The sequence below is a fragment of the Microcaecilia unicolor genome, chromosome 2, assembly GCF_901765095.1.
Source record: "Microcaecilia unicolor chromosome 2, aMicUni1.1, whole genome shotgun sequence".
NCBI lineage: Eukaryota > Metazoa > Chordata > Amphibia > Gymnophiona > Siphonopidae > Microcaecilia > Microcaecilia unicolor.
Genome location: NC_044032.1, coordinates 232748883 through 232772513, shown reverse-complemented (window position 1 = coordinate 232772513; position 23631 = coordinate 232748883). Strand labels below are relative to the sequence as shown.

Here is a 23631-nt window from a genome sequence, read left to right as displayed (position 1 = left end):
AGATATCGTGGGATGTGCATAAAGGAATCCTGTGCAGTAGGAATGGATCCTCAGAAGCTTAGCCAAAATTGGGTGGCGGAGCAGGTGGGGGAAGAGAGGTTGGTAGTTGGGAGGCGAGGATAGTGGAGGGCAGACTTATACGGTCTGTGCCAGAGCCGGAGATGGGAGGCGGGACTGGTGGTTGGGAGGCAGGAAATACTGCTGGGCAGACTTGTACGGTCTGTGCCCTGAAAAAGGCAGGTACAAATCAAGGTAAGGTATACACATATGAGTTTATCTTGTTGGGCAGACTGGATGGACCATGCAGGTCTTTTTCTGCCGTCATCTACTATGTTACTATATATCCTTGGTCTCCTGGCATGCCAAATAAAGGTACTAACGATGCTTCAGAATAGACGATCCTCTGGCCCACGTACCCAGAGTGGAAGCATTTGTAGAGGATACAATATTTTAGGCAGGAGAACCATTTTGACTAATGCAACACGACCCAAAAAAATTTACAGGCAGGTCCTTCCAGCGGTGACAATTGTTTTATCCCATCTAGCTTTTCCAAGACATTTTTCTTGTAGACCCAGGCCTGATCCGCCCCCAAGTATACCCCAAGGTATTTAAGGCCCACCCTAGCCCAGGACAAAGGGAAGCTGGGCAGAGAAGCGCTTACACAAGGACGATTGATAGGCAGCGCCTCCAATTTCCCAAAATTTATACTAAGGCCGGAGAATGCACCGAACTCACGTATAATAGCCATAACCTGCGGCAAACCGGTAGACGCGTTGTCTAGCACTAGGAGCATATCATCCGCAAACAGATTAATTCGGTACTCCGTACCCCCCATGGACACCCCTTTCAAGGCAGAGTCCTGATGAATCTGCGCCGCGAGGGGCTCCAGGGTCAATATAAATAAAAGGGGGGATATTGGGCATCCCTGCCTGGTTCTTCCATGCAGCAAAAACTTCTCAGTCAGAGTGTCACTGATAATAATCTGAGCTGAGGGGTTGCTATAGAGTGCATGAATCCAGTCTAGAAATGACCCCCGGATGCCAAATCGCTGTAGTACCCAGAACAGATACTCCCAAATCACCTTATCGAAAGCCTTTTCCGCATCCAGACTCGCCAGGATGGCATCCCCCGACTTGAGACTCCCCTCTAACAAAATACGACTCACCTTTAGTATGTTGGCGGAAGCATACCTTCCCGGGACAAAACCCACCTGGTCTTTATGAACTAGGAGGGTCAGAAAAAAATTAAGTCTAGATGCCAAAGCCACTGCCAGAATCTTAACATCTTGATTTAGCAATGAGATAGGTCTATAAGATCCCACAAAATCAGTATCCTTTCCCAGCTTGGGAAGGACCGTGATATAAACATGATTCAGGGAGGGGCCCATAGTGTGTGACTCTTTCAAATCTTCGCACATTGGAATGAAGGAAGGAATCACCAGATCCTACAAAATTTTGTAGAATTCTGTACCGAGGCCATCTGGACCTGGTGTCTTAGCCAACTTCAGCTGCTTAATGCCTCAACCCCTCGCATAGGCACAATGAAGAGTGCCAGTTGGTCTGGCGTCACTGATGGAAGATTCACTTTAGTAAAAAAAACTCCTCATAACTTTCAACTGAGAAGGGGTTTTTACCATAAAGATTGATGTAAAGCCGGATAAACTCCTTCTGTATGGCTTCCCTGCATGTGTAGGTGGCCCCTGCAGCATCCCTAATTCAGCCAATATAACTTTTTGCTGACCTCTGCTTTACTAAAGAAGCCAGCAATTTGCCAGTCTTATTACCCCACTGGTGTAGGCGATATTTATAAAGCTTAATACTGTAGAGTGCTCTGGCGTCCAACACCACCTGAAGCTGTTTCTTAACATCAAAATAGGCATTACGGGATACATCAGATGGGCTGAGAATAAAAGTTCTCCTACCATCCCCCAGTTGCTTCGTAAGATCCCAAATCTTATGCTCACTGTGTTTATTCAAAGACGCAGTGTACGCTATGATTTTACCTCGAGGCACTGCCTTAGCTGCCTCCCAGTAAACATGAGGCCCCACTGACTGAACATCATTCTCAGCAACATAATCCAACCACCCCTGGCGTAGATATTTACGAAACTCCCGGTCTTGGTAAAGAGCAGGGTTCATTCGTCAGCGGAACGTGTCCGCCCTATCTCCCCACTCTAGCTCAACCCACACTGGGGCGTGATCAGAAACATCAGGCATCCCTATCCCTGCCTGAACAGCCCCCCCGAACCAAAGAATGCGAAAGTAGTATGTAATCCAGGCGTGCATGGACCCCATGAGGGTGGGAAAAAATGTATAATCACGCTCATCTAAATGATGCAAACGCCAATAATCCACCACCCCCAACTCTTGAATAAGGAAATTTACCCCTTTCCCTTCATGATCTTTGGATGGTCTTTTGGGCGGCTTGCAGTCTATTAGTGGGTCACTAGTAATGTTAATATCCCCTCCCAGTATTAAGGGATATTCATCGAAGGCGGCCAAACGTGCTGCCAAAAGTGTAAAGAATTTGTGAGAATATAAATTAGGTGCATAAATGTTGCAAAGAGCCACCCACTTGCCTTGCAGTAATCCTGCCACAATTAGAAAATGACCTTCTGGGTCCTGATATAGCTTATGCAGTGTGAACACCACGCTTCTCTTAAACAAGATGGCTACTCCACGCTGCCTGCTGTTATAGGTGGCAAAATAGAGATCCCCCACTCAGTCCCTCTTTAGTTTAAGGTGCTCTGCTTTCCCCAAATGGGTTTCTTGTAGAAACGCTATATCCGTGTGCAGTCTCTTAAGCACCTGCAAAACTTTTGCTCTTTTCACCGGAGAATGGACACCATCAACATTCAGCGATACCACTTTAAGAGCAACCATGGAGCACCATCAGCAATCGAGGATCGAACCAATACACTACTATCCTCAATATGCCCAGGAGACCTCCCAGTTGAGTCCCCCAGACAAAAGCGAGACAGACATCATGAAAGAGAGACTTCCCCATCCAAACACTCTGTGGTAGCAATCTCCCCCCCCCCCATACCCTAAAGGAGTTCAACAAACAGAAACCAGACTGATCCCTCCTAACGCCCCCGGCCCCCTCTTCCTCCCTTCCCCCCCCGGAAACTAAACCAATCCCTCCCTCTCCCTTCCAGCCAACCCACCGCAGACACCAACGAAGGTAACACACATAACCCATACCAAATCACAACAAGTGTCCCCCTTCCTCCACACCACTAACCTTCCCATGCCTCCCATCCCCACCCCCTTCTATAAAGCAGTAAAAGGAAGATCTTCCAAAAAAGTAGGAATTCTAAGGCAGTAACACACTTAGCCAAACTCAAACAACCCTGATAAAATCAAACAACTAGGAAGAAAAGAAACAAAGTCCAGCATGTCCTTCAGGCTCACCCAAGCTCCAGGCCAAGGCCCAGGCTTCTAAACGACATCAGGCTGCTCAGCAGTAGTAGAGCGCGTAAAACACAAACCAAACCCCTGATCAGCACAGGTGTGGCACAGTACAGCAAAGTCGCGCACCTCTGCTAATCATTGCAACTTGTTCACAAACAAGCCCAAATCTCCAGGCTCCGTAAAGAAGACAGTTTTGTTGGCATACACCACACTCACCTTCGCCGGACATAGTAGTGCAAACCTTATCCCTTTGTCAAAAAGGTGCTTAAAATGCCGGCCCATCTGCTTCCTCTGACCAGCAACACGTGCTGAGTAATCTTGGAACAACAGAAGCTTATGTCTGTTGTAGTCAATCGATTTCTTTCCTCTATATGCCTGTAGTACTTGATCTTTATCTGCATAATTAAGTAGTCTGGCCAGCACAGGTCTCGGACGCTGCTCCCCCTCACGCAAAGCCCCAACTCGGTGGATCCTCTCGACTCTCATCACCTTATCTGGAAACTAAATGTTCCGGCAACCACCTCTCGATAAAGTTCCAGAGATCCGATTCTTTTATAGACTCTGGTAAACCTATGATTCGGAGATTATTTCAGCGTCCTCTATTCTCTTGATCATCAACTTGCTGCATTAAAAGTGTGCACTGCTTCTCAAGCGCCAGAATCTTCATGTCCGCCCTCAGCACGATCCTCCTGGCGCAAGATACAGTCTTCCGCCTGCTGGATTCGTGTGCCCTGTCACTCCAAAGAGTCTCGGATTTGATCCACCGACGATTGCAGCTTAGACAATTTGTCCTCAAGCACTACCAATATCTGCTGCACTAAATCTTTAGTGGACTCCACGGCGTTGCCGCCATCTTGGGGCCCAAGTTCCACACGCAGAGCTTTTCTGTCCGCGGGGTCTTTTGCAGGCATAACCCCTCTACTCCACCGTTAAAATGGACTTGAGCTCTGACACAGGGCGCACCGGGAATTAATCTTGCTGTCAGGAATCTTCTAGACCCGCATATGGAAGATCTCACAGGTAAATTTAAAGAATCTTCAGTTTCTGCCAAAACCAAATCTGTGACTGCAACTGGCCACTTGTTTTTGGTAGAAACCAAAGCCGGCTGGGTCCTGAAACCCCCCCTCCGCTGCTGCCAATGCTACCACGCACAGCCAGCCTCCATCCTCCTACCTGCCACACAAAGACTTCCTTCTCCCCTCCCGGACCCACCATCAGCCAGCCAGTCTTTGACTGTTGCTGAAGCTCATGGTGGTGGAGATGTGAAAGGCAAGAACGACTGAATTGCTCTTACCCTAGTTAGACCACCAGGGTGACTGAGGTAGGTGGGGCGGGGGGAGCTGGCTAGTGGGAAGCTTTTGGCGGCGGTGGGGGGGGGAGTGAGGGGGAAGAGAGGCTATGTGCAGCGGCAACAGCATTTGGGGGGGGGGGGGGGGGGTCACCCTGGCATTTTTGGCTGAAACCCGAATCTCAGGCCAGTTTTGGTGCCGAAACCAAAATTTGGTCGGTCTCGGTCTCTGGTAATAAGTGGTGAATATTGTTGTCGGTAGAATGGCATGACCTCCCAAAACAAACCTGCACTGTGTGTCAGTACAGATAGCAATTAGTAGCAAACTTCACATTGCAATCACTAGGCATCACCACACATAGCAACCATTATGAAAGGTATATGGTTCAATCACACTAAAGAGCATATCGTATTCTGCAGCAGTTGAAATGGCCTCTCCCACAGAAATACACAGACTCATTTTGGGGGGAGACTATCTCCAGAACCCCAGGTCTGATTTAGCTCATTTCCAAACAGTATATCTTTTCCTTATTTTTGCTCCAAGCCAAATGTGATATTATGCCATTAAATTTATAGAGAGTTTTGAGTCCTTATATCTCTATCTATCCATCCAATCAGATTTTACAGCCACCTTTAGAAAGCGATTCACCGAAGGAAGTGTGCAGCAATATGAATATATTGCTTTGCTTATGCCATGTTTTGTCTATATTGTCTACTATTAATTGAATTTTTTTTTCATGTTTACTGGAATTCTGCCTAGAAATGGTAGTGATTGGTGAAATTGATTTTTTTTAAAAAATTGTTCTATCATAAATAAATTTCTTTCCACCACTGTTTGATTGGAAATAAAAATGTTAAATTGTAAGAAACAAGATTTCTACAAAGAGTAAAAAAAAAAAAAAAATCTACAGAGACATGAACGGAATCAAAGAACAGATAAGTAGAAACTGAGAGGCATAGGTAATGCTGCTGTTCAGCGATTTATTTTGCAGCACAAAACATACCTTCCAGAATGTATGATGCTTTTCTTGAACTACCATCTAAAATACACAATTACCTGTTTTTTTGGAAAGCCTTCATCAGCTTTAGTTCCCAAGGCAACAGTTCATTTAACAGTCGTATCAAGGTGTTATGCAATTCCTTTACTGCTTGTCTCCGAAAGTACCACTTTCCCTGCAACATAAATAGCGTTTATGCAATTAAAAGCTATGCTTGCATCCAGTACATATTTTAATCCAGAAGATGTAAAATAGCTTCAATGGGAATATAGCACTGTCACACACTACTCCCTTTGCTAACTAAACAAGGTAATAAAGCACAGAGAGCTGGGAATGCCACTGGGGACTTAATCTACACTGGATGACATTTACACTAAAAGATAAGTTTAATGAGAATTGAACTATTGTGAGGAACAGAACACGACTGTGAATTCAGTACCTGCTGGATGGTGATTTTCTGAACAGGCAAGCGCAAATATCAATTTGAGACAATTTAGAAAATAGGATATTGAGAATGTAATTATGAGTCTAAGAAATATGGTAAAATTATGCCTTAGCTTGATAATTCCTTTTTTAGTAAGCTGCACCATTCTAAACAAATTGGTGTTATCCCCTCCTACCAGCAGATGAAGGTAGAGAAAAAACTGATCTCTTTCCAGTGCCCTCACCAGTATAAGGTCTGGTGCTGAGAGGAAAACCTCAGTATATATCTGGCGAAGGTCCCTTCGTAATGCACACCTGTGTCTCCATCAACCACTACAGCTGCAATGATTATTAAGCGAGCACAACACCACAGAGTGGCACTTGCTATCCTGCATATGCCAAGATTGACTGAGGTTTTTTTTTGAGACTGAAAAGAAGGAGCACAGCACCCTGTAAGCCCCCCTGGACCCAGTTTTCGAGGGTGGGTTTCAGAATGGTGTGGCTGACTCAGTGCCGTAGCGAGGGCGGCTGACACCTGGGGCGGGTCGCCGCTGCGCACCCCCCCCCCCCCGGGTGCAGCATGGCGCGCACCCTCCCCCGGAGCGCGATCTTACTTAGTTAAGAAGCGAGGGGCGGGCGGGAGAGCCGATCCGCCCCCGAGTCCACGTCGCTGGGAGCTGCGTCGGCTCCATTTGTTCCTTGCTCTCTCTGCCCCGGAACAGGAAGTAACCTGTTCCGGGGCAGAGGGAGCAAGGAATCAACGGAGACGACACTCCCCCAGCGGCGTGCACCCGGGGCGGACCGCCCCACCGCCCCCCCTTCCTACGCCACTGGGCTGACTAAAGGAAAGGAAATTATCAAGGTAAGACATAATTTCACCTTCATTAGCATCAGCCATACCGTTCTGAATAAACGGGATGTACCCAAGCAGATTTACAGCACAGGAGAAGGCCCCCATCTCCACCAAACAACTGCTCTGCCAAAATCCACACGGGCTCTGGCTAGCAGAACCAACTTGTAATGCTTTGCAACGGAATAGAGCAATGACCATGTCATCGTCCTAAAAATATCTTCTGTAAAAGCTGTCTGAGCCTTTGCCCAGGAAGCTGCCTGAGCCCATCGAGGGAGCCCTCAATCCTGAAGGCAACAGTCTATCTTATAGATGTAAACACACTCCATAGACATCTTTATCTACCTTGCAATTCAAGCCCAGGAAGCTGCCTGACCCTTCTTAAGGCCATGGAAAGGATGAAGAGGAGGACGGAGAGATGAAATGCATGTGTCCCCTTCAAAAAATGCAGCAACATCCGCCGGGACATCCAGCTTGGGCAATCTCTGAGCCAAAGTGTCGAATCCTCCTCCATAAGGAAGACCAACAGACCTCCTAGGTTCACATGGAATGGGGTAACCCACCTCGGGAAGAAAAGAAGGAACCATGCAAACAGACCCAGAATCTTCTGAAAGGGAGAAGTAGGGTCCCCTGCAAGACAAAGCTTGCAACTTTGAGCCTCTCCAAAGCAAATGCAATTAGAAAAACTGTCTTGAGGGAAATTTTTAATGGTAGCTGATCCCAGTGGCTCAAATGGAGTCCCAGAGAGCAATGGTAGAACCAAGGGTAGGTCCCATGATGGCAAGAAAGGTTGACTCAGAGGACACAAATGTGCAACACCTTTCAACAACTGAGTCACCTCTCTATGTATAATCCCAGGAGGTGCCCAAGATCTTACCCCCAAAACTGAAAAAGGCAGCCATCTAAACTGTCAAAGAATTCAGTGCCAGGCCTTGTTCCAGGTCCTGCCACAGGAAAGCATCTGCTTAGACCTAGTGCCAAAAGGAATCCACAGCTCCATCGTGGATGGGAGAGAAAACACCCTCCTAGCCTTCTAAGCCCTGATTAGGGCTGAGTGCACCTGCTACAGAAAACTGCAGCAGGAAAACAACTGTGGGAGACAAAATAGCTGCCGTTCCTGCCGTAAATGTCAGGACCATGAGTCCCGATGCCTCCGTGCAGGGAACCTGGGACATATCCCCAGCAGCCCCTCCCCCAGGTCTTTCCATCACAGAAGGGACAGAAAAGTCAGCAGCCAAGCTCAGCTGCCGGCTCTTTCAGGCAGAACTGCATCTGCCAGGAGGCCCGCTCAGCCACATGGCTGGCGCATGCAGGCTTGCCTGCTTGCTCGAAACAACTCAAACCCAGGGTTCCAGCGCCTCAGCAGTCCTCCTGCTCACTTGGCTATGTTCCAAATAAGTTTCTTTGTTTCATTTTCAAAGGCTGTACAAATCATCCATTTATGTTTTTTTTTTTACAGCTCTATTTTCTGAACCAGGAAATAAAAGCTGAAGTAGGTAGAACTAATAAAACTGCCTGAAGGCTGCAGTGGAGCAACACCCAAGCAGGGTGCACGGGCAAGCCAATGCCTCACACAGTGGATGCTAAAAAGTACAACTGGGCAGTGGAGTTAAGCTCCATGCTTGACCAGGTCTGGTTTGGAACTGGGAGTGGCTGTTGTTTTATTGCATTTGTATCCCACATTTTCCCACCTATTTGCAGGCTCAATGTGGCTTACAGAGTATGGTTATGACATAATCATTCCATTATATCAGATACATTTAGTGGTGTGCAAAGATTAAGTAAGGGAAGAGAGATGGCAGGTGTTAGTCAGGGTGGAAGGTAGGTAGTTTTGTAAGGCTATGGGTTCTCTTTGTAAGCCTTATGGAAGAGATGTGTTTTCAGAGATTTGCGGAAGTTATTTGTCAATAGCTTTCAGGGATGTAGGTTAGTCTCAACCTCATTTTGTGGCCACAGCCAGCAGTGCAAGGAGCTAGGCCAGTGACCGAAGCACCAGCCTGAGAGACCTACCATCTGTTAGAAGTAGAGAAAAGTACTGAGGCATTCCTCTCAGCACCAGACCTTATACTGGTGAGGTCACTGGAAAGAGATCATTTTTTTTTCTCCTAACAAAGGTTATGTGTTGATGATTTTTTTTTTTTTTTGGTGTATGATGATTATAATTCCTCGTTTTTGCCATATTTTCCTATCCAAAAACATTTTTTAAGTCTATTGTGATTTTTGGTTGTCTTCTGTTCAATATTTCAGCCCTCAAGTTCTTGAGCTGCGAATCTCTTATATTTGTAGTGGTGAGGTAATAAAATGTTTACGTATTACTACTAAAAGAACTCATATCTGTAATATATTGTAACATTATGTAAAAGTTGGAGAGGGATTACTCACCATATTCAACTACAGATTAGGCCTGATACTAAAAACTACAGTATTTAAGGCAAGTAATTTGTTTGTATCTAAGCACCTGCAAAGTACTGCCACATCTCTTTGGACAGGGAAGCCGGGAAGTGGCATTCATCAAGAAAAGATTTATTTGAATTCCTTCTGTTTTTATGCATGTTTTGCAAAAGCAAGCGTGCCTGTTATCAAGGGTCAAAGAAGAGAACTGCAGGGGGGTGAGAGGAGCTCAGGCCCTGCAAATCTGAGAATGGAACAGCTGGCAGCAGGGCTGAAGCTGTGAGGTGATAGGGAATCAGATTATGCTATCTGAAGATATGGAAGTGCTAGTGAAGACAGAGCAGGAAATAGCAAGTTTGGAGAGGAAAGAATGAGAGGGCAGGGCAGTACAGAACATGGGGTGTGGAGACAGAAAAGGAGGAAGTAGAAAATGCAAGAGAGAAGGGGGAATGAAAAAAAGATGGAGTGGGATGGGGTAGGGGGAGAGAGGGTACCCCCTACACACATTCCCTATATACAAAGAAAAACACTTTGAGCTCCTCTTCCACATATACTCTGAACATCTCTAGACTCTTGTGCCATCCATACATACACTCTGCACATACACCAACACTCAACCCCGCCACAGTAACAAAGCAAATGATGGCAGACCCCCACAGTCTATCCAGTCTGCCCAACAAGCTGGTCAGAGCTGTGCCCACCACTCTGTGCAGGCCCCAGTTACCCATGCTTAAACACTGGTTGTCAAGTTGTCACATGCCAACCATATAGGCAGCCAAACATGATGGAGGCTTAGTTATAACCACATATTTATTTCTTAGGATTTATTTACCACCTTCTTTCAAGAATTCACTCAAGGTGGTGTACAATATGAATAAATCAAACACGAGCGATAGATGATTACAGCAGTAAAAATATTCAAATAACAATACAAAGTATGGCATAGTATACTACATAGTAGGAGGATGTCAGAGATAGTGTTTCCTTCCTGACGCAGCAGTGAGAGCAGCGAAACGAGACGTTCTTGTTGAAGGGACAGAAGGAATCAGAATACACCATAATGGGAAAGAGGAAAGAAGCAGTGACATGCAGCTTGTAGCTGGTGGTTCACGGAACAGCTTGTAGCTGGCGGTTCACGGAATACCCTGAAGCTAAGTACAGACTGTTTATGTTTGGGGAGAATAGAGATCCTACAAACAAAAAGCTGTGAGATTGAGCACTGCATTTAACCCTATTTAAATGTAAATGTAGGACAGAATCAGTTGCAGAAAATATTCTGCTTGACACAAGGGGAAGCTGTGTTTCAGAGGGCAGGAATCACTGGTTTTTCTCCGAGTGGGAGTTTTTTTCAGTGATTTAGAATCCTGACCTCTGAAAGAATTTGATAGCAAATATAGGACCGGTGATAATAAATACTTCCAGAAAACAGCTTGAGCGCATGTAAGAAAGTATTATGCAAAAGAGTTCTGAATAGAACAGCCAAGCTGGGAAGATCTGAGGTCCTCTTAATAAAAGTAAGAATAAACAAGTGTGATTTACAGCAGCAGTTGTTGGAAGCAGAATATTTTGAACACCACGTGGTAATACAACATTAGAATAGTATACTACTTGCAATGTCAACACAATATGTAATAGAACGTATCACCCCCAAGTATTGCTGACGGTATTCTACTTACCAGTCAAGATGTCTTCCCCTCCCCCCGAGCTGCACAGCATACTTATCTCACAACACGTGACAAAGTGATCTACAGCACTGGAGTTGATGAAGCTTTGCCTATCTTTCATAATTTGCGGGACACAGACCATAGAAGTCTGTCTGGCATCAGACTCAGTTCCCCCAATCCTGGAGTTACTTCACAATGTCTCTTCTCCACCAAACCCCAATAAAGATCAGTGGTTTAGGCAATGATTAAAACTGTTCTTGAGTTTTACAATTCACCATAGTTGGATTTTCCAGCATTTGTTATAAAATCTTTGCAGATAGCCCAGAATGCTGTAACCCAATTGTTAAGCAGATTGATCAGATGTGATCATATTATTCCAAGTTTGCATGAATTACATGGTTGCTTGTGAAATACTGTGTACAATTCAAGGTATCTTGACATCTATTTACAAGGCTACCAGTAATGATGTTCCAGTGTCATTGGCCACTACTTTACACATACTGCTATCTTCAAATACGTTATTATTGGATATTCCATCTTTTTGCTATCTTACACTAGAAGAATATAGAACAAGTATGTTCTATGTGGCAGGAGCAAGCTTGTGGAATTTACTTCCACTTGAACTGCGGAGTACTGACAGATTTCTTTGATTCCAGAAGTTGTATTGGGAGGTTTTATAGAGAGACAGGACTAATAGATATTAGTACACATGAAGAGTACAACTTGATTATTAATGTGATTTGTTTTGTGGATTTTATATTGTATGTAATGTACTCTATTTTATTATGTATGTCTTTAACCTGCCTAGTACATTGGATGGAGCAGGGTATACATTTTTAAAAGAAATAAATTAGACATACATGAGTCTGTTAACAGAGGACGAGAAAGTGTGTACTTTCCAATGTGCTAAAATTTGGAGGAGTAAAATTCATTTTAAACAGGTACACAGAAATATAGGGACCTCCATGGCTTACAAATATCAACACAAAGGCTATGGAATTACTATAATTTCTGTTTCAAAAAGCAGTTATACCAACGTCAGTTAAAAATCCAATTGAAAAATACGACAACACCAATTTTAGAGAAATGTGATGCCACCTGGTTTGCATGTTCTTTCCCTCTTGGGCTCACCTCAATTAATGGATCACCCTACTTTTGTGGGATACAATTTGCTCCTTAGACAGCAAATTAAATACCACTTTAATATTCAAATTGCAAATTAATGCCGTAGTCAAATCGTCCTTTGGATATTAAGATGTCAGGACCTGGCTCTCGTTAGCAACTCTTAAAACCCTACTTCTCTGCCTGGTGATTAATACAATTATTATAATTCTCTTTATAATGGTCTCCCACTTTCAGTACTTAACCGTTTACAACTCATTTAAAATACTGCCATTAAATTATCAGATGCTCATGAACATGACAAATATCCCCAGTGCTGGCTGCCAAGCACCAGCTCTCCATCTCTGCTTGAGGTCAAAGAAATATTTTAATTTTGATGTACAGAGCCCTTCATTCAGATAAGCCAGTTTATCTGTCTAATCACATTTCTTACATACCCTATTGTGCTCTGAGGTCTTCTCACTATCACCTTCCTGTACTCTCCTAGAGGTCTCTCGGCACTCTTCTTTCTCTTGTTTAGCGCCAGCTTTATGGAGCTCTCTGCTATTGTATCTCAATAAGGAAGCCAATTTCTTGAAATTTAATAAGCTTCTTAAGGCATGGTTTTTTGAATAGGCTTTTGGGCTATGGATATGAAGAGAAGTTACGTTTTAAAAGAAAATGTTTTTTGTTTACTGGGATTAACCGCCTTTATGAAGAGATTCACCCAAGGCAGGTTTAATTTATTTTGGACCCCCAATTACTGCTTCAACATTTATCAAATATGAGGATAGGTACTATTTTGAACTGTTTTTTTCTTGTTCTTAAGTGATCGCTCATTTAAGGTCTATATGAATTCATCCTTCTCTATTGGTCAGGACTCCCTATAGGAGTTACAGTCTTAGCTCCTGTACTATTTTAATGTGTTTTTGAGTCCTCTTTTCACTCTTATTCAGTCACTTGATGTTAGTTCATTTTCATTTGTGGACATACAGCTAGGAGCTAGGTCAGGGACCAGGTGCACCAGCCCACACAACCTACCCTTATACTGGTGATGTCACTGGGAAAAGACAGCTTTTTACCTCTGTTAGTAGGAAGGGATATACAGAACATGGGGTGCAAGCTGGATGCTAATGAAGTCATGGTTTAAGCTCAAAGAAGTTCAGAAAAGCAGAAACCATACTGTAGTTGAAATGGTCACAATGAAAAATAATGGAACTTCAAAAAAAAAACCAAACAAACCCCAAATGCCTACCTAGAGTCAAAATAATTAAGATCACAATATAACTCAGTAAAATTATAACATCACACAAAAGCATAATAAATACCAATCAGTAGAGGTATAACAAGATATCTCTCGGTGACAGCCAAATTGTGGCAGTTGTTATATCCGATTTGTGTGGTAATACTGGAAATGTCAACTATAAATGAAAAGGACCATCCTGAACATGCTCAATCTTGTTCTAGAAACCTTCCAGATGCTCTTCCAATACATGCAACACAGATCACATGACCTACACAGGCTCCGCCAATGAAACTGCTTACTACTGAACAAAAATGAAGCGTGCAAATGTTTGACTCTCAAAGTATATTGCAACTGAGTTCGGACCTAATTATGAGCTCTTGATAAATGAATCAGATCATAGCAACCCATAAGAGAAGACAATCAGGTCCACACATATGACGCCTCACAAAGTAGAAAGATAGACTCTCAAAAGAAAAGTATGTGAATACCACCTACCGACTTTTTTCTATTTTTTTCCAAATCCTTGAGTTCCCCCTCAGTTTTTGTGATCAGTTCCCTGAGTTCATCAAGATTAGTGCAAACAAGCTGAAAATAAGCACACAATTGGTCATACAGTTTACAATCTGTGCCAATGAAGAAAAAAATCTTACTATACGCATACATACTCCAAACTATTGATATTACACGTTGTTTTCTGAACTGGCAATTGCAAAACAGTAATAAAAGGCTACTGATCAGCTGATTTTTTGAATCACCAAAATAGAATTTTTTTGATGCATGTGCTCATACCAGTACATAAGAACAGTTCTTGCTCCCTGAATGGCTGAGTAAGATCCTGCTCCATACTGATATCCCTGCATAGTATATGGGTCGTGCATATACTGTAAAATGATTTTACTTTATGGAGGAGTGGCCTAGTGGTTAGGGTGGTGGACTTTGGTCCTGGGGAACTGAGGAACTGAGTTCGATTCCCACTTCAGGCACAGGCAGCTCCTTGTGACTCTGGGCAAGTCACTTAACCCTCCATTGCCCCATGCAAGCCGCATTGAGCCTGCCATGAGTGGGAAAGCGCAGGGTACAAATGTAACAAAAAATAAAAAATAAATTTTATCTATGTTTCTCACTGTAGTGAAATATTGGCACTTATCATGCAACAATACTTAGCAAGTAGCCTCAAGTCTCATGATACATCCAAAGCATAGATATCCACACCAATATTTACTATGCTATCATAATTACAAAACAGTAGCATTCTGTCTACTGAGTGTTCCAATATCCTGTGGATCCAAATGTAAAATTATACTTTTAAGCAAAAATGGATTTCCTGAGTCCCTGCAATGGATGTGTTTTTTTTTTTTAGGATGGTGACACTTCAAGTGACAGACATCACCGGTGTAGATATATCCTAGGAAGACAGGTATCCTCTAACAATGTATACCTCATTACTTCAAAATGTGTTTCTGGGCAATACAAGCCCACCACCTGTTAACACTGGCACATCTAGGCCAGGAAGCATACTCCAAATTTAGATCCATTTAAGGGAAGCTATAAATGGTATAGCGGACGGAAGAAGGCACTTTAATTTCTTACTAACATTGATGTTGCACCTTTTCTTTTGGGATGAAAATATAAACTGGAAAAGACTTAATTACTGTAAATTTTAGAACCAGGGTTGAACAGCATGACACACAAAGCAAACAAACTGATCCAGTGCTCTTCACAAATCGCTGTAGCAGGGAATTCAAAGCCTGGTTCGTTTAGGTGTTAGCCTTATTTCCTCACATTTGGGTATTTTTGGTTCACGCTTGGGCAATGTTTTTATTTAGGTCCTATGTCAAGGTTTGAATACAAAGCGCTCTGAATGTTTTGCGGGTGAATGACATCATGGATGATGTTCATAACAGTCTGATATAAAACATCACCAAATGTGCAGGAATTTGTTTGGCTTCGTTCCAGCTGGTACACTGGTGTACAGCGCAGCAGATGTAGGGTAAGCCTTTTCACTTTGTTTTTAAAAACCTGTTTTTGAATGATATGCAATCCCCTAAATGCAGAGGTTATATCAGTAGATGCTTTACCAGAGAATATGTCGGTCAGCTCATTTAGGGGTCCTTTTACTAAGTTGCGCTAACAGACTTAGCTTGTGCTAAATAAGAAGCCCACAAGAATATACCCCAGGATTCCACATCTCACGTCTTTATTTCTGTGTATTCTATAACAATGTGCCTAACTTAATTCGTTAACTAGCTAATCAGCACTGTCAACTGGATGTTAACAAGCAATTATCAGCACTAATTGGCATTAAGATTTACTAGCACAACTCGTTAAGTGTATTCTGTAACGTGGTCATATCCAGGGCATTGGCGTTTCTAAAATCTATGCCTGTTATAAAATACACCCCCTCTGCACCTAATTTAGGCATTGGGATTTATGCCAAGTAAAACATGGCGTAAATAGAGTGACTAAATTTGGTCACGTGAGGAAGTGCTCAGCGTATGCTATATACAGCATGGAAATGTAAGCCTATTCTATAAAATATAGGTGTAGTTTAGAGAATATGTCTAGGTGTATTTTTTTTCTGTTGCAGAATTTTCAGGCACCATATACAGAATCTAGCCCATAATGGCTTATCATTTAGCACACGCTAATCATTAGCACACCTTAGAAAAACTTAATTATGTTGTCTATTTGTAGATCTGTAGTTTTAGTCCTTCTCACATCTTTCTGTAAAGTATTGGGACTGCAATTTTATTAGTACATATAAGCATCACTCGACTGATGATTCACGTTTTGCAAATATCATGCTGTACATCACACAAGTATCTGCAATGTGGAGAATTTTGATGACTAAAATTTCAATAAGTATTAGCATTGTGGAACACTTTAAAGAATTTTTGCACATTGTCATCATTTAGTTTATTTTCTTCCCCCCTCCTCCCCTTCCCATTATTTTTTCATCTATTTTATTTTTTTTACTGTTCTTTTCTGTTCCCCCTTTTTCCCAGTTTCCCCTTTCCTTCTTATTCCCTCTCGTTCTTCCCCTAGTTTCCTTTGGCCCTCATATTCCTTCTCATGCCTCTTCCTTTTCTTTTCCCATTTCTTTTTATCTTTTTCTACTATGCATCTCTTTAAGACCATGATAATATCTTTTAATTGAATAATGTTAAATGAACAATTGCAGGTTGTACTAGATTTACCAGTGTTCACTGCTGTTACATTTGCCACATTTCTGGATGATGTCAGGTATACTACTATTGTGTAATAATGGGTTTGTAATGGTTGTATGTATTACAAATTTTATATTATTGCGACTGTATTTTAAAGATCATAGACTTTTACTGTAAAAACGTTTTCTTTTGAAGTTATCATCTCTTGAGGTCTATGTTTTGTGAATATATAATGTATTATATATGGTTGCCCTTTAGATCATAATTGCTCTTTGTGTGGTCAATCAAAATGAAATCTCATTGTCTAATTTGTTTGTAAATCCTTTTTCCACACTTATAAGTGTTCTTTTGGCTAACTGATGTGTGTAATTTTTGATATATTTCTATGGGCTTTGATATATATGTTTTATATATTTTTATTGCAGACTCCTGATGCAATTCAGCCCATGTCAAGCCATCCTAAAAGTCAATGAAGTCAGCTATGAATGATTGGTGTGGCTGTTGTGTTTTCACTTGTCATCTCCACTGTGTGTGGGTTTTTTTAAGCTGAGAATTGTGCGTTTGGTTCTTCTTTTGTTGCAAGGAATTCAAAACTATGTCAAGAAGAAAGTTCACATGTACTTCAGAGAAACTTTCAGCAACCAGATTTTTCTCTCTCCAATATTTCCTTTCAGAAAGGGGCTTAATTAAATTAACTATGTATGAAAAATGTAATATGAGCACAAATAACTAAAAATTCAAAGGCAGTTTTGTAACGGAGCGTGTGCGGTTACACACACAAGCAGAAATCTGACTTAGTATGTAAGTGCATATCATACTATATAAATGGGCATACCAAAATTTAAGCATACCTATGCAGGTTTATGCTAGTATTCTATAACAGAATCCGGGTACTCAGATGATGTTATAGAACAGGCGCTCCCCCATGTAGCACTGGGGCACCTAAGGGAGTCTCCACTTATAGAATTGCTACCTCAGTCTTATCAGTTATGTCAGGTCGTTCTGACAGTGCTTTACCTCTCATGAGAGACCTTCACCGGTGGTCCAGCAGCGTATTAATGGAAAGGGAAATGGGACTTGATATACCGCCTTTCTGAGGTTTTTGCAACTATATTCAAAGCGGTTTACATATATTCAGGTACTTATTTTGTACCAGGGGCAATGGAGGGTTAAGTGACTTGGCCAGAGTCACAAGGAGCTGCAGTGGGAATATTTTAGATTTAAAATAGTCTAATGTTTGAATCAATTTATGGTTTCAATTCAGACCGCCTTGCAAAATTACTTGTGATACATTCCTCTGGACATAGCCTTTGTTATTACCGTACTCTACACATAGGTTATCCAAAATATACGCTTAAAATCTGTTTTTGAACATTCCTTCCCATTCCAAAAGGCTGAGGCTCTGGAATATGTTACCTATGGAAAATGAAATATGAAACTTTACCATCATATTTGTCTTTTAGGAAACGTTTAAAAACGTATTTATTTGAATAGTAATATGGATGTCTATTGATTGCATTCTTATTAACTGTATATCCCAACTGTAGAGGTCATCTTGTCTGTTAACTGCCGTGAATCCCTTGTTGGAAAAATTGCTGTATACATAACATAGATAGAATAAAACAGAATAAAAGTAGGATTTGACAACCTGCTTTCGAAAGGGCGACTATAATAAAATGAGGAACATGGCTAAAAAGAAACTAAAATGATTATATGAAAAGGTCAGGACACTAAATCAGGCGTGGACGTTATTCAAAAATATCTTGGAAGCCTAGTCCAGATGCATTCCACGTATTTGCAAAGGTGGAAAGTAGAAAAAACGTCAGTCAACATGGTTAAAAGGTGAAGTAAAAGAGGCAATTACAGTTAAAAAAATTGTCCTTCAAAGAATGGAAAAAGGACCCAAATGAAGAAAATAAGAAGCAACATAAGCAACGGGAAGTCACATGCAAAGCATTAATAAAGAAGGCTAAAACAGAATATGAAGAGAAACTTGCTGCAGAGGCTAAAACTCATGGTAACAACTTTTTCATGTACATCAGAAGAAGAAGAAGAATGCAAGGGAATCCGTGGGACCGTTAGATCACGAAGGAGCAAAAGGGGCGCTCAGGGAGGACAAGGCCATAGCGGAGAAACTGAATGAATTCTTTGCTTCGGTCTTTACAAAAGAAGATGTACAAGATCTGCCTGTACTGGAATTGGTTTTCAAGGGTGATGATGCAGAGGAACTGAAAGAAATCTCGGTGAACCTGGAAGATGTACCGAGCCAAACTGACAAACTAAATAGTAGCAAATCACCTGGACCAGATGGCATACATCCAAGAGTACTCAAAGAACTCAAGCATGAAATTGCTGATCTGCTGTTAGTAATATGTAACCTGTCGTTAAAATCGTCCATAGTAAGCACGTTTGTCTCCCAAACGTTGAAAGCGTTTCCTCTCCATTTGGGAACCTTACATACATTCTTTGCATACACGTGGACACAGCTTATTGGTTAACTCCCTGTGACGGTTTGGGAGCTTACGATGTACTATAAAGCAAAGTCTCCTTGTAAATAGATATTCTGTTGCTCTACAAACAGTGTTTATCATTTTATAGAGATTGGGTATAGGTAGGATGGGTTAGGTTGGGGTGGCGGGAGGATGGGTTATATTATGTCAGCAGTGGTAGTGATGATTAGGATGGGGGATCTTAGTTGCTCCCAGCTTGATGACTGTGTAAGTCAGTTCAATTGCATGTTTTGAATCGACTACTGATACTCTGTATTTCTTTATCGTTTGTACAGTTTACTATGGGGGTTAGAGGATAGTTATGTGTATTTAGTGAGATGGGGTGGGATACTTGTAAATATTTGATGACAGATTATTTAAATATTTGATGATGGATTATTTTTCACCTTTTCATTTCTGCTGTATGTTCCTCATATGTATCTTTGTATATACATTTGATTGGATGTACTCTTTTATATGGTCATCAATAAAAACTGTTAAAGTAAAATGCATTTCTGGGGGGGGGGGGGGGGGGGGGAAATCATCCATAGTACCTGAAGATTGGAGGGTGGCCAATGCGATGGCAATTTTTAAAAAGGGTTCTAGGGGTGATCCGGAAAATTATAGACTGGTAAGCCTGATGTTGGTGACAGGCAAAATAGTGGAAACTATTATAAAGAATAAAATTATAGAACACGTAGACAAACATGGTTTAATGGGACAGAGACAGGATGGGTTCAACCGAGGGAATTCTTGCCTCACCAATTTGCTTCCTAGAAACATGATGGCAGATAAAGGCCATATGACCCATCCAGTCTGCCCATCCTCTGTAACCCCTAATTCTTCCTGTTCCTAAGCGATCCCACATGCTTATCCCATGTCTTTTTAAATTCTGGAACAGTCCTAGACTCCACCACTTCCACCGGGAGGTCATTCCACGCCTCCACCACCCTTTCTGTGAAATAATACTTCCTTAGGTTACTCCTAAGCAGTGCTTTTTTTTTTGAGGAAAAAAAGGTGCCGGTACTCATTATGGGCGGGGTCACCATGACTCCATCCCTATTATAGCCACACCCACATTAGACACACCCCTTATACCAGCCATGGCGCATATAAACAGACATCATTGAAAATATTATATTAGTATAAGAGAAAAAAAAATAACCTGATTTTTTTTTCATTATAAATAATTTCTGTAAGCTGTTACAGCTCCAGTATACCCAGTGCAAAATAAGACAGCAGATGTAAATTCTCAAATTGGACTTATTCCAAACACTAAAATTAAAATAAAATGATTTTTTCTACCTTTGTTGTCTGGTGACTTTGTTTTTCTATCCATATTGGTCCCAGTCTCTGATTCTGCTGCTATCTGTTCTCTTAACTCCGTTTCCAGAGCTTCCTTCATTTCTTGCTCTACATCCATAAGTGAAAGCTGGGTCCTCCTCCGTGGAATTGACTGGAGGAGGTATAACGTGGATCCACCTTTTGCCTATTTTCTCCATCCATGTGCAGTTTTTCTCCTCTCTTCCCTTTCCCTCATCTCCATCCATGTGCATCTTCTTTTTTCTCTCCTCCCCTCCATCCATGTCCAGCATTTCTCCCCTCTCTTCCCTCCCCTGTATCCATATAAAGCAATAGTTCGTCATCTGCTTCAGGGGGGCGTGTCAAGATGGCGCCGTGAACGGGTGTGTTGTAAGCAGCTCCAGAGAGTCTTGATCGGAAGCGATATTTCCTTGATTAAAAATGCCACATTCCAAGAGAAAAGGAACGTTGTGGGTAGTACCCCCGCCTTCTGCAACTTCCACGCCGACTCGACCAGGTCTGGAGCGCTTCTTTCCCCTTCTTTGTCAAGTATCGAGTGGGGTGGATTCCGCTGCGGTTGGACCCAGTGAAGCGGTTCCTCCGCTGGAAAGTGAAACATCTTTGTCGTCCCCCCCCCCCCCCCCCCCCCCACCAATCTCCACGATTTCTCCGTGCCCAGCGACATCTGCGAGCCAAGAGATAAACCAAACAAGCTCCAGAGGTGCGTCTGTAGGCGGACCCAGCGGGGAACCCGGCTCAGTGCAGATCTCGACGAGGCCCAGGGACCAGATGATTTCTGTGTCCACGGGAACAGAAACGGAGATCAGTCTAGAGAAGATATGGCTGAAATTACTTGAAATGGACAATCATCAGGAGAGGTAAAGGCTTTGAACTCTAAAATTCAAGAATTGAAAGATACCGTAGAATCCGTTAAACAAGATTTTTCCTCAAAGATTTTTGATTTGCAAAACGAAGTGAAACAAATACGAGAGTTTAAAGCAACAGTAGTAAAGGATAATATGGATATTCGGAGAAAGATTGAACAAACAGAGAACTACAATAGAAGATTAAATCTCCGCTTGCTTAATTTTCCTAAACTTTTGGGGGTGACTCCATTAGAATTATTTACTCGTTTCCTTAAAGAAAATTTAAAATATCTGCAAGAAGCTATACCACCAATAAATAAAATATATTATATACCGAACAAGATAAAAAAACGCAGACGGAGAGAAAAAAGAGAATCCGAAAAATAAATTTGAACAATATTACAGCAATATTAGAACAATCTCTTGACAATGTTAGTGAAAGAGCTACAATGATCGTCTCCTTTGTTTTTCAGCAAGATCTGAACTCAATTATGAGACTATTTCAAATCTGCTAATTATAATTTTGGAGGTGAAAAAATTTGGCTTTACCCTGATGTAACAAAGATAACTCAGCAAAGGAGAAAAATGTTTCTTTCTATGAAGACAAGAACTTTGGAATTAGGAGGGACTTTCCTATTATCTTATCCCTGTAAATGTATAGTAAGGTTGAGTCAGACAAAATATGTTTTATATGCCTGAACAGCTTAAATCTTTTCTGGACTCGAAACAGCGCTAGAGAGATAGAAATTAAATAATGAGAAATACGGCGCCATAATTTTCTTAAGTGCTGTTAAATATTTTGTATAATCTTCACTAATCCCTACCCCTCCCCCACTTGTTGAGGTCTAAGAAAGCTTAATTGATTTTGGTATGTATTGCTTGAATTGAAAGAATTCTCTCTCTTCTTTTTCTTTTGGCTGTGTTTCACTTAACGGACGTAACCTGTTTAAGTTTTGAAAACCTAATAAATAAATATTAAAAAAAAATAAAAAATATATAAATAAAGCAATAGTTCTCTCTCCCCTCTCCTCCATCCAAGTCCAGCATTTCTCCTCTCTCCCTGCCAACTACTCCGTCCATCCATGTCCAGCAATTCTCCCTCTCTCCGTCCCCTCCATGTCCAGTGATTCGTTCAAACCACAGCCCCTCCCCCACCCTCCCTCCCTCAGCTCCCTGACTTTCCTTGAAATCTTTAATTTACCCGAAGTCGTGGCGAACCGGCAGTAAAAACAGCTGGCAGGCAGGCTTGCCTCCTCATCGCTTCCCTTACCACTCAGCGCGTCCCAACCTCGCGGAAAGGAAATTACATCAGAGGAAGGCCGGGGGGGGGGGGGGGGGGAGGGGGGAGGACGGGTGCACGAACGGAAGGGAGCAGGGCAGGTGAGCCAGACCTCACAAAAAAGGTACCGGTACATACCGGCACAAAAAAAAGCACTGCTTCTAAGCCTATTCCCTTTTAACTTTGTCATATGCCCCCTCATTCCAGAGCTCTCCTTCATTTGAAAAAGGTTCTCTTCCTGTACATAAATGCTCGAGATATTTAAACATTTCTATCATGTCTCCTCTCTTCCAGGGTATACATGTTGAGGTTCATAAGCCTGTCCCTATAATTTTTGCATTCAAGACCGCTTACTAGTAGCCACCCTCTGGACCGACTCCATCCTGTTTATATCTTTCCTTAGGTGCGATCTCCAGAACTGCACGCATTACTCCAAATGAGGCCTCACCAGAGACTTATACAACGGCACTATCACCTCCTTTTTCCTGCTGGTCATGCCTCTCTTTATGCACCCAAGCATCCTTCTGGCTTTGGCTGTCGCTTTTTCTACCTGTTTGAAAGCTTTAAGGTAGTCCGACACAAACACCCCCAAGTCCCGCTCTTCCATCGCACACTGAAGCACTACACCCCCTATACTGTACCATTTCCTCGGATTTTTGCGACCCAAGTGTATGCATGACCCTGCATTTTTTGGGATTAAACCTTAGTTGCCAAGTATCAGTCCATTCCTCTAGCTTCGCTAGGTCCTTCCTCATGTCATTCACACCCTCCAGGGTGTCCACCCTATTGCAGAGTTTAGTATCATCCGCAAAGAGACAAACCTTACCAGACAGCCCTTCCGCAATATCGCTCACAACGACGTTAAAGAGAGCCGGCCCTAGGACCGATCTCTGCGGTACTCACTGACGACATCCTTTTCTTCAGAGCAAGCTCCATTTACCACCACCCTCTGTCTCCTACCATTCAACCAATTTTTTACCCAATCAGTTACTCTAGGTCCCACACCGAGGGCACTCAATTTATTATCAGTTGCCTGTGCGGAACCGTGTCAAAGGCTTTGCTGAAATCCAAGTATACCACATCAAGTGCCCCTCCCACATCCAACTGTTTGGTCACCCAGTCGAAGAAGTCAGATTCGTCTGACACAACCTACC

The 23631-nt window shown here is 42.4% G+C and overlaps 1 protein-coding gene across 1 annotated transcript in view; it reads right to left on the bottom strand.

Moving 5' to 3' along the window:
• KIAA2026 (KIAA2026 ortholog) overlaps nt 1–23631 on the bottom strand; it is a 130539-nt gene that overhangs the window by 21469 nt on the left and 85439 nt on the right. The window contains exons 5-6 of the mRNA XM_030193788.1: nt 13870–13959; nt 5759–5874 (exon numbers count right to left, since the gene is read on the bottom strand). Of these exons, the coding sequence (XP_030049648.1) occupies nt 5759–5874; nt 13870–13959 (206 nt within the window). The remainder of the gene's footprint in view (nt 1–5758; nt 5875–13869; nt 13960–23631) is intronic.